The 11,706-nt window shown below is 46.7% G+C and overlaps 1 protein-coding gene and 1 long non-coding RNA gene across 2 annotated transcripts; one reads left to right on the forward strand and one right to left on the reverse strand.

Annotated features, from left to right (window-relative positions):
- The first annotated feature begins 1,944 nt into the window (after nucleotides 1–1,944).
- On the forward strand, nucleotides 1,945–11,294 carry nrn1a (neuritin 1a). Its single transcript, XM_060045050.1, has 3 exons — nucleotides 1,945–2,402; nucleotides 6,719–6,869; nucleotides 9,566–11,294. The coding sequence occupies exons 1-3, from the start codon at nucleotides 2,348–2,350 to the stop codon at nucleotides 9,795–9,797; spliced, it is 438 nt and encodes a 145-aa protein (XP_059901033.1). The 5' UTR covers nucleotides 1,945–2,347; the 3' UTR covers nucleotides 9,798–11,294.
- Nucleotides 4,825–7,436, reverse strand: LOC132452423 (uncharacterized). Its single transcript, XR_009524323.1, has 2 exons — nucleotides 7,262–7,436; nucleotides 4,825–5,043 (listed from the first exon to the last, which is right to left on the reverse strand). It is a non-coding gene; the product is annotated as an uncharacterized LOC132452423 (long non-coding RNA).
- Nucleotides 11,295–11,706: the final 412 nt, after the last annotated feature.

Consider the following 11,706-nt stretch of genomic DNA (forward strand, 5'->3'; position numbering starts at 1 on the left):
TTGTCGCTATCCCATTTTATTCATATATCTGTAGGCTGTGTTGACCACTCTGAAGTCAACATTGTGTGAAAAAGCCTCCAGACAGATATTTAGTAAACTGTCCAATTGAAAATGAATTCAATAACTGAAAATTCTAAGTCACACAAAGACATCCATGAAGACGATAAGCAACGAGTAACTGGTCTTCAACCAAACACGAATAACTTTTTCACAGATCAGATTAATTGGAGGGGCTGTTTTACTCGTTTTAACCGCCAGATGGCGAGCTTACTAAATGTATGATCGCAGGGCTGATGGATGACACTGCGGTACGCGGGAGTGCTGGAAGTATTCATTCATACCAACTAGCATCATCCATACTTCTTAAGTCATCACACCTTTCTGTACGCAGTTATCCTACGATTTTACGTGTGAATAAAATATCAACAACGCCTTGTCGGCGACTTGGATATAAGCGTAGTGTGTGTGTGTGTGTGTGTGTGTGTGTGTGTGTGTGTGTGTGTGTGTGTGTGTGTGTGTGTGTGTGTGTGTGTGTGTGTGTGTGTGTGTGTGTGTGTGTGTGTGTGTGTGTGTGTGTGTGTGTGTGTGTGTGTGTCCGGTCGTGTGTCTGTGGACAACGTGAAATGGGTTGGTTACAAAGTAAGCTGACATCAGCGAAACATTATTTTCTCTTTGTTAGAAAAATGGGAAAGCTGCTCCCTGGAAGCGAGCAGGCCAATCAGAATCCTTTATCAATTTTAGAGGGGAATATTGAGTTGTAGTGTATTTTCGATATTGGTTTATTTCTACAAACACCAGCCGTTAAAGGCACGCGCACACTAGCACCCTCACAGGGTCGCAGTGACACTTAAAGTTCAGACGACGATATGTTTTCAGTATTATATTATTAATTCAACAATAAAATCCCCCAAAAGGTGACGGGCGCGCGTATGCGTGTTTTCAGGCAAGGGGCGGGGCCTCCGGAAACGCTGCACCCTCGCGCTCTATTCGTAAAGTCGCGGGGCCGCGCGCTCCATGCGCCTCCTCCGATGGTCGTCTTTCGTTCTGTTCGCTCGTTTTTGGTGCTTGAGATGCTCCATGAACTCATTTTTTTTACAAAGCAATTTTATGAAAAGGCCTCTTTATTTATCTTTGTAAAGACCGTCCATGCGGCATCGCACGGACGGCACAGCAGGCAGCAGGCCTGTTTGAAGAAGGCCGAGGCATATTATTAACAGAGTGCACAATTTTACAAACATTTTTTTTTTTTTACATAGGCCCATATATTTATGTGTGTGAAACATAGGCGGTGCATGGCTGTTCAGACTTATGTTATCACGCACGCAGTTACACACACATAGGCCTACACACACGCTCACCCGTTTTTTTCAACGGTGTTTCCCGGGTTTCATTCACTTTCTGCCCTGACCCAGATTTACACCGAACATACCGGAGGTATAGTCCTGGTATGAAGCCTTTAGCTATAACGGGCTCATATGGACCCGGGCAACCAAGACATCGCAAGACAACCGGTGTTAGTTGTAGAAGAAACACGGCAGAACAAGGGGGGGGGGGGGGGGGGTCAGGGCATCTCTACTACGTCAGATAGGCCTATACGCGTGGGTGCGTAGGGGAGAGACAGAAAGAGAAAGAGAAAGAGAGAGAGAGAGAGAGAGAGAGAGAGAGAGAGAGAGAGAGAGAGAGAGAGAGAGAGAGAGAGAGAGAGAGAGATGGGAGGGGCAAGGGGAGAAAGACGGAAAGGCGCTTCTAGTGGGAGTTAACATGTGCGTGCGTGTGTGTGTGCGTGCGTGTGTGTCTGTGTGTGTGTGTGTATGTGTGTCTGTGTGTGTGTGTAAAGGTTGAGAGACACCGCCACAGAGCTTGGAGAGAGAGAAGGGAGAGGGAGGGAGGGATGGAGGGAGGAAAAAAAAAAGCTCCGGCATCACCGCCCTCCCTCTCCGAGAGGTGTGTGCGCTCCATTCCTCTCTGGTCGTGTGTGTGTGTGTGTGTGTGTGTGTGTGTGTGTGTGTGTGTGTGTGTGTGTGTGTGTGTGTGTGTGTGTGTGTGTGTGTGTGTGTGTGTGTGTGTGTGTGTGTGTGTGTGTGTGTGTGTGTGTGCCTGTGTGTGCTCCATTCGCTGCTCCTCTCAGAGCGGCGCGCGTAAAACACGGCGATAGGAAGCACGAGACGAGAGCGGAGAGGAGAGGACGGAGACCGAGGGGAGAAAAAAGAATCGAGCATAAAATATTCTGTCGAATAGCTTTCATGCGTGGATGGTTCCGTCGGCGATGTCTAACCTGGCGTACCTGAGCAGTTTTTTCGGTCCAACTTTTTAAGATCTGCACGCCAATGGTTGTACCGCCCGTAGGATGGGAGTAATCTGGTCCGTCAAACGTGTGACAGTGTTCCTCGTGATCCACATCGGTGAGTAGACCCGCATGTTGTTATAATAAGGCCTTTTATGGAATAGCTTTGTTTCTGTAGCACTGAAGGGGTACTATTCCTATGAGTTAACACCACTGATAACTTTTCACTTTCGTTTGAGAATCGATCACGAATGAATTACTATTAGTATTCTGAAGAACAAACTTTTGTTTTGCAGTGTTAACCCGTGGCATTGAGTTATAAACGCGGTTTTAACACTTTAATGTATACTGTTTGTAGATGAGAAGGGGGCGTGTGAGTGTGTGGATGTGTGTGTGTGTGTGTGTGTGTGTGTGTGTGTGTGTGTGTGTGTGTGTGTGTGTGTGTGTGTGTGTGTGTGTGTGTGTGTGTGTGTGTGTGTGTGTGTGTGTGTGTGTGTGTGTGTGCATGTGTGTTAACAAGGGGGATGCCCGCCTCTCCTCTTCACCACTGGGTCGTCTCACGGCTCCTAAATGGTGCAATCCTTACTTGCAGCAAAATATAATTATAAAAAAAGAAATACAACACAGCATTTAGGGCCTACTTTAATTCCATAAAATGCAAATTGATAAATCATATAGGCCTGCAGAACTTAAATGATTTGCTTGCAGGATATACTTCAAAGTCAGCGTTGGGAGAAATGTGACAATTATATCAGGCTTATTTTAGGACTATCGAATAAAATAATTCGTGTTTTTTTTTTTTAAAACGACTTTGAAAATGGTCCCTGCTACGCATTGTTCCGCGCGCTGCAGTGACTATCACCCGCCCGCATACTGCGGATGCTGCACGAGCTTCCTCCTGCATCTCTTTAATTTACTATCCTCCTGTTTTCTGTTAGATAAAAAAAAAACTCGCAAACTGCATGTAACGCATGCAGTTGGTTTCTGGGGCTGGTGTTGTATTGCATAACTTTGCTGTAGGCCTACGTGTCGTGCGCGCGCGTGTGTGTGTGTGTGTGTGTGTGTGTGTGTGTGTGTGTGTGTGTGTGTGTGTGTGTGTGTGTGTGTGTGTGTGTGTGTGTGTGTGTGTGTGTGTGTGTGTGTGGACGCAGTGCGCGTAGCTGCCATGAAAGCCGTTTAGCTTTGGCTGGTTGTTCAGGCAGCAGGGGAATGCTGAATTATTCAAGACGCAGAATCATCGCTGCTGCTGTAGAGTCCGAAGGGGAGAGAGACGGAGACACAGAGTGAGAGAGAGAGAGAGAGAGAGAGAGAGAGAGAGAGAGAGAGAGAGAGAGAGAGAGAGAGAGAGAGAGAGAGAGAGAGATGGCAAAATATTTCTCTCTCTCTATATATATATATTTATTTATTTAGATATTTATTTATTTATTTATTTATTTTTGAAGAGGGAGAGATACAGAAGGAAGGAGAGGGAGAAATAAAGAGGGGGTGGCTGCAGGTTTCGTTAGACACGACACGAACGGTGCATGATTTAATCGGTATGGTGCATTCAAAATGTCGTTAAAATATGAAGAACAATGTCCAAGCGAACCATGTTGAAGTACCTACGATGCATTATCGAGGCACTGTGTTGCAAACGGACTCCAGCATTTTTGATACGATACTGTTTAGGTTTTCTGCATCGAAGCAAACGCAGGTCTGCTTCATCACAAACGATTAAAAACGAAATACGCAATCTTTTTATTTTTATAAACACACGAGAAAATATTTAGAAACGAAAAGCGGTCTGCTGTCCCATCCGTTTGTCTGCGTGTCCTTGAAACCCGTCCGGCCGCTGCAGGTTGATACGTTATTTTTCGTTTTACTTCGACATTGTTGGATCCGATGACCTCGACGGTGGAATAACTGTCTGTTTTTTTTTAACTCACATTCATCAAGGCTCGATCTGGAGCGCGTTAACGAAACGTGTGTGTGCGGATGAATGTAATGGACCGATACAGCGGGGTGATAGGACTCACAGCGCACAGGGATGCCTTGCTTATGAACCGCATGAGCCCATCGTTTTCCTTCGGTTGCAGTGCGAGTCCAGCTTTGCGACTTACAGATTGATCCATTTGAATAGGCCTATGGATAGATTCGAGAATTTATTTTTGTAGGTCTACTATTCCCATCGTGATGTTGGAGAATATGTTAGACTATAGGTTATTAAACAAATCGTGCGATTTTGCATCAGGTGCTACAAATGCAGAATATTGTTTAAATATTCATAACTAAACAAAGGTGATTATTCATATTTATGCAAACGGCATTCGACATCGGGTGCGTTTTGGCCTAATCTATTTGCTACTTATAACTTAAACCATTTTTTTTGGATGGGTTTGATCCTTGCTGGCTGCTATAGGCCTGTATGAGTGTACGGACACATTAAGACCCAAACTGGTCCGATGCTTGTCCACAGAGAGGCAGAGCACACTGACTAGCAAATGGGACTATCTACAGCGCGTGCACGAGCGTGTGCGATTGTGTGCTCGTGTGTGTACGTGTGTTTGTCTGTGTGTGTGTGTGTGTGTGTGTGTGTGTGTGTGTGTGTGTGTGTGTGTGTGTTTGTGTGTGTGTGTGTGTGTGTGTGTGTGTGTGTGTGTGTGTGTGTGTGTGTGTGTGTGTGTGTGTGTGTGTGTGTGTTTGTGTACGCACGTGTAGCGGCCTCAGCACGTCTCTCCGAGGTACTGTCCTGGTTTCACTCACGCACAGAAATATCACCGCTAGGGAGAGAAGAAAAAAAGGCGGGGTGGTTTGTGTCAAAGAAATAACGATGATCTAATCGTTAAAAATAGACACTGAACGGTGATATAACCGAGTTCAATGATGACAAGACAGTAAAAATAAGATAAATTCATCTTTCTCTTTTAGAAGAAGGAAAGAAATTGTTAAATATATATATATATATATATAAGCATACAATAGCAGGTTGTTGTATAGGCCTAGGTTACGTTGACTAATGTTTAAACAGCCCGCTCGAGGAGAGGGAAAGAGAGCGAGCTAGAGAGTAAACATGCAGGGGGCGCGAGAAGGGCGCGCGCATGCTGTTCACTCAATGCACCTTGGCCGGTTTTCCCGCGCTATATGGTGACCTTGTTGCGCAAGGTGCATCGGCTGTTTGGATAATTCCGCATAAAGGACAGCCAGAAAGCATATAGAGAGAGATTAGGAGCCATTGTACTGCAGACGATGGGGACGAATTAAGTGTAGGCTACAATGCCAACTCTCGCGAGATATATATATATATATATTTATATATATATGGATAAATATTGAGATAGATCAAAACAGAGTTGCGCAGAGTATGATGAGTTGAGAATCACATCCCTGCCCCACACAGGCGCACCCTTGCGATGATGTAATGCCTGTTTTATAGGCTGACACCACACCATTAAGAAACAATGGGAGGAAACCAAACACGTTCACCCCCGCTACGATGGTAGGCCTATAAAGACTGAAACGGATCAACTCTGGGTTTCCTTATTTTTTCTTTTCATCGCTCAGATCAATCAAAAAGCCCAACAGTATTCGTGGATACTCGCACGTGCGCCCACTAATAAGCCTGCTGTGTTCTACGCGTCACGCTGCGTTTACTCGACACAACCCATCGACCGTAACCGGACCGCGAGGGCACCGAACGGGTCGCTGTTAAAAAGCCATCAATCTATACCGACTCTCGTGCTTAACGAACCGGACGGGGGTCGCGTGCTTCCCGCCCATCCCCGCCTCTCGACAAGTTCCAAATTGAGTTCGCAGAGGTCAGACAAAGAGAGGCATGCGTCTGTATGCGCATGTGTGCGTCTGTGAGGAGGTGGGAGGAGGAATGAACATTGAAATGCGTGGAGAGATGAACCGGCACCGCCCATTAGCGTCAAACGTACACAAACAATTAACGAGGATTTACTACGTCTGAAGTGACGCGATCGATAGGAAGACACGTCGGTCAGGTTTTCTTGCTATTGATTTCCTGCTAAACCGTAGCCTGCTATTTATTATATTAGTCGGTATCTGTTTAACGCTGAGTTCACTTTAATTTCGGGAGACATTCTGAATATGCGTCATGGTGGCCAGTTACTCCTAGAATGTCGCACATCTAGAAGCCTGAAACATCTACAGAAAACCGATACCATAGATGCCTAATTTGATCCTCTTTGTCCCCCTATCTTTTCTCTACAATCTCACTATCCCTCTACCCGCTCTTAATCACATCCCCTAATCCTTCCCGTTTGTCTCTCTCCATCTCTGTCACACACACTCTCTCTCTCTCTCTCTCTCTCTCTCTCTCTCTCTCTCTCTCTCTCTCTCTCTCTCTCTCTCCTCTCTCTCTCTCTCTCTCTCTCTCTCCCTCTCCCTCTCTCCCTCTCTCTCTGCATGCACCCGTCTGTGTCTCTCCCCTAGTGTATCTGTTGCAGGTGGTACAGGGCTCCACCACGGGACAATGTGACACCGTGTTCAAGGGGTTTTCTGACTGTCTGCTGGAGCTGGGGGAGAACATGGCCAACTACCCTCAGGAGCTGGACGAGAGGCAGAACCTGCAGAAGATCTGCACGTGGGTCTATGTTGGTTTTGATGCCTCTATGTGTGTCATGTGTCTGTATACGCTGCCGTACACACTCCATTGTGGGGCAAAGCTGTGACACGTTTTGCTGTGACAAAACTTGCATTATCACACACACACGCACACACACACACAAACACACACATACAGACACACACACAAATACACAGGCACGTACGCAGACACACACAATGCATGCCCCCCTGCAAACACACACACATACACAAAAACACACACACAAACACATAAGCCAATGTTCTTGTGTGCAGACACAACAAACACAGAGAAAAGAACACATAGGCATACTTACACACACACACACACACACAAGCATGTGCACGGACAGTCAAGCACCCACACACATATCACAAAAGTAGGCTTACCTACATACACATGGTAGTTTCACAGCAGCTGCTTGACAATGAAACGTTAAAGTTCACCGGCTAGAGTTCCCTAAATGTTCTCAGTCCACACCAACAGCAGAGGAGATGTGCTGTAGAGTCTGCAGGACATACAAAATATCACACAAAGCGTTACACAGATCCTAATCCTCATCAACCAGTACCGATCACAGCACCAGCATTAGGGCCATCCTACAGAAGAAAGAAGGGAACCATTTCTAAAATCTATTTCGGCCCAATGGTGCTTGTGCATCAAGTTGCTTTGGATATGAATATTCCCCAACATGAATAAATCACACAGTGCTGTGAAAATACCGGTATATATATATATACCAGATAAGATGTGATAAGATACACCAATCTGTTTGTATTGCTCTCTGGATGGAGAACTGAAGGTGGAGTGTGTGTGTGTGTGTGTGTGTGTGTGTGTGTGTGTGTGTGTGTGTGTGTGTGTGTGTGTGTGTGTGTGTGTGTGTGTGTGTGTGTGTGTGTGTGTGTGTGTGTGTGTGTGGAGGGGGGTCGGGGGGGGGGGGGGGGGGGTGTAGATGGGGAGCACCAGATGGCTGGCGGCAGCTAGAATACCCCCCCTCTCTCCCTCCTCCTTTCTTCCTCCCCTCCTCCACCCTCCAACACACACACACACACACACAAACAGACACACACACACACACACACACAAACCGGTGACAGCTCCATCAATGCGGTGTTCAGGCGCGACAGGAGCTGCACGTTAATGTCCCCTGCGCGGACACAAAAAAACACACACACTCACGCACACACACGAACACACGCGTTAATTGCTGCTAGATATACCGTCAACATGGTGCGGTTCAGGAGGTCAACATCAATAAGGCTAGATTGGATTAGATACGCTGTGTGTGCTGCGCGCGCGCGTGTGTGTGTGTGTGTGGTGTGGAGGGGAGGGGGTTGGCTGGTGGTCCGTCCGTCCCCCCCCCCTTTATTCACTGGAGGAGGAGCGGGTGAAGAGAGAAGGGAGAGAAAAGAGTGACGGATGGATGTAGAGAGAGAGAGAGAGAGAGAGAGAGAGAGAGAGAGAGAGAGAGAGAGAGAGAGAGAGAGAGAGAGAGAGGAGAGAGAGAGAGAGAAAGAGACAGAGACAGAAAAAGAGACAGAGACATAGACAGAGAGACAGAGAAACATAAAAGGGGACAACAATGGATGAAAAGAGCCGGTCTAAGTGGAAGGCCAAAGGCCGATGAGGGAGACGGTGGACAGGAAAGGAGAGATGGGATAAACCAATAGAGAAGAACCCTTTAGTGTCAGATTTCAGGATGGCGGAGATGGGGTGTAGATGAGAATGTGTCAAGACAAGATGGCCCTGGTGAGAGAGTGGTGCAAGACAGAGTGTGAAACACAGAGAGAGGGAGGGAGGGAGAGAGAGAGAGAGAGAGAGAGAGAGAGAGAGGAGAGAGAGAGAGAGAGAGGAGAGAGAGAGAGAGAGAGAGAGAGAGAGAGGAGAGAGAGAGAGAGAGAGAGAGAGGAGAGAGACAGAGTGAGAGAGAGCTAGATAGAGAGAAGAGAGGGGGAGGGGGTGTAGGAGAAGGTGAGATGAAGAGATGCAGTGTGGTGTAGCTCAAATGGTATAGACGGAAGAGAGAGAATTGGATGGATGGTAGATTGAGAACAGGGAGGGAGAAGAAAGGGGAATGGGTGGACGATCCTGGGAGAGAGAGAGAGAAAGAGAGAGAGAGAGAGAGAGAGAGAGAGAGAGAGAGAGAGAGAGAGAGAGAGAGAGAGAGAGAGAGAGAGAGAGAAGAGAGAGAGAGAGAGAGAGAGAGAGAGTTTGTGTAGAGGGGGGGGGGGGGATTCATCAAGATTTAATTGATAAAAAAAATAAGTGAGACTACGGAAAACCCGTAATTGACCACGTGAATATTCTCACACAAAATGCAGAGAATATGTGCCCCAATTAGAGCAGATCGTATGGCGCCGATGCTGCTGTGGCCACAGTTATGCAGATCAGAGCCAGCACACCAGCCCGTCCATCCTTCTAACCTCCATTAATCAGTGGAGACAATGAGAACAAGCCCAAATAAACATTATTATCTTCATTGTTTTTTTTTTGTTTAATTTCAAGGCCGATAGGGAGGATTTTTATATTTAAAGCTCGTGTACAAGAACAACGCATTTTCATCTCATCCAATTCGATCGGATTATTTCACCACAACAACACAACTCAAAGCGAGTAGCAGCCCGGGCCTCTGTGTGTTACCACGAACATCCTATTGACACGTGTTGTGTTCCTCTTTCTCTCTCTTCTGCCAGTTACTGGGACGACTTCCACTCCTGTGCCACCACAGCGCTGGCGGACTGCCAGGAAGGAGCGACAGACCTTTGGGAGAAACTGAAAAAGCAGTCCCGGAATCTGGATTTCCGCGAGAGCCTGTTTGAACTGTGCGCGGGCGGCGGCAACGGAGCCCCGAGATCCGGCGTCCCGCGCGCGCTCACGCTGATGCTCACGGCGTGTACCGCCCTCGTGACTTGGCTCGCGTTCTAGCAGATGGGACGAACCAAGGAAAACACGAAGAAAAAAAATATCATGAAAACCAGAGAAAATAAAAAAGAGAAATCCCCATAAAAAAGTAAAAAATAAAAAGACCGCTAGCTATTCCTTGACACGAGAACACATTACCACTGTAAGAAAGAGAAAAATAGATTCCGACTCATCGACCGAAAACCAACCCCTCAAATGGATTTGTAAAGAAAATAATAAATAAGACTGGTTGCCTGGTTCATGATCCACCGAGAGGACTGGTCCCGGGAGCGGTTATCCAATCAGAGCCACCCTGCTGACCTCGTCGGCCCTGACCACAAATTATTAACATCTGGTTCATTTGAAATAATAATGATACAATTTGGACGGATTTGTGCCCACTTACCCAACCCTGAACCCACGGTATAAAAGTAACCCATTAATAATGTACCTGTACAGCCTGGACGACACCGAGCACGATTAAACGGTGTGCTGTGCCCCAGCCACTAGGCCTACTAAGATAAGCCCGAGTACAGACAGGCACAACCAGGCCAAGTGCCGTCAAAGGGCGGCACTCAGGCCATCTCAAACACAGCGAGGCTGTACTGCGTCCCAGGGCCCGGGCCTCTGACGCCTGGACGGGCCTTCTGGTTTATCAACTCTTCATGCGCCAGACGTCCTCCGTGCAGCCTCGTAGGGTTCATCACTGGAATGCTAGTTAGTAGTTAACGAATATTTGTATTTTTCATAGACGTTTTGTTATTATAGGCTGTAGGCCTAATAGGCTTCCCTATACGGACCTCTGGAGAAATTCACCGCATTGCAACTCGATGAAAGCTGTGTGTGGCCAGATAAACGACAGACATTGGTGTGTGTATAGTGACGTAGCTGAATGTCTTTTTACTAAGACGATTGCAATACAACGAAGTGACCAGGTGTGTGCAGCCTGGAGAGAGATAGCGCGCCCCGTGGCTGAGGAGCGAATCACGACTGTTGGCACTTATTAGGCCTAAACCAATAGCACAGAGACCCCCTCCTCTCCTTTACGAGAGGAACCAACGACTCTAGAGGGGCTTAGACGCTACTTGTGTGTACGAATAAAAGAGAGAGAAAATAATAGTTAATTTGTCCCACCGGTACGGTAGCAGGACGCCTCTCCAGATCAAGGCCCTGGTGTCCGGAGCACAAGGCAAACGTTTTTTTCACGGCCTTCTACAAAAACAAATCATGTGTAGGCCTAGGTCTACTTCTGTTTGTTTGTTTGTTCCTTAGAGTTAGTTCGTTTGTTTTATGGGGATGTTGCATAACGAAAAGAAAGCAGACGTATTCCAAATCATCCACGCAAACAAGAGAATATGTATATTAAAGGATTTTAAGAAGATAAAAAAAAGAGCTATATTATAGATACTCTATCTCTAGTTTTCAACGCAGATTGATAATTTACAGACTAGGCCTATGGAAAATAATCTGATTGCTAAATGATCAAGAATATGAAATAAAGCTGATGATGTTTTAAAATAAGCATGTGATTTTACTACAACCAATGAATCGATTCGAATTTCTTCACGTGCTTCCGTGTAATCCATCCCATTGACAAAGTGCCTTGAGACTGTTTATTTCATTCAGTCTACCTTCCTCTCTGTCAGTCACTTGCACATGCGCGCGCAAACATGCGCGCGCAAACACGCGCGTGCATGCACGCACGCATGCACGCACACACACACACACACACACACACACACACACACACACACACACGTACACGTACACACGTACACAAGCACACACACACACACACACACACACACACACACACACACACACACACACACACACACACACACACACACACACACACACACACACACGCAGAGTGATATTAGAGGCTTTAAGTGCAGCCGCTCCCGAATTCATTATTAATAAGGGAGGCCCC

The sequence above is a fragment of the Gadus macrocephalus genome, chromosome 23 (assembly GCF_031168955.1).
Source record: "Gadus macrocephalus chromosome 23, ASM3116895v1".
Taxonomy (NCBI): Eukaryota; Metazoa; Chordata; class Actinopteri; order Gadiformes; family Gadidae; genus Gadus; species Gadus macrocephalus.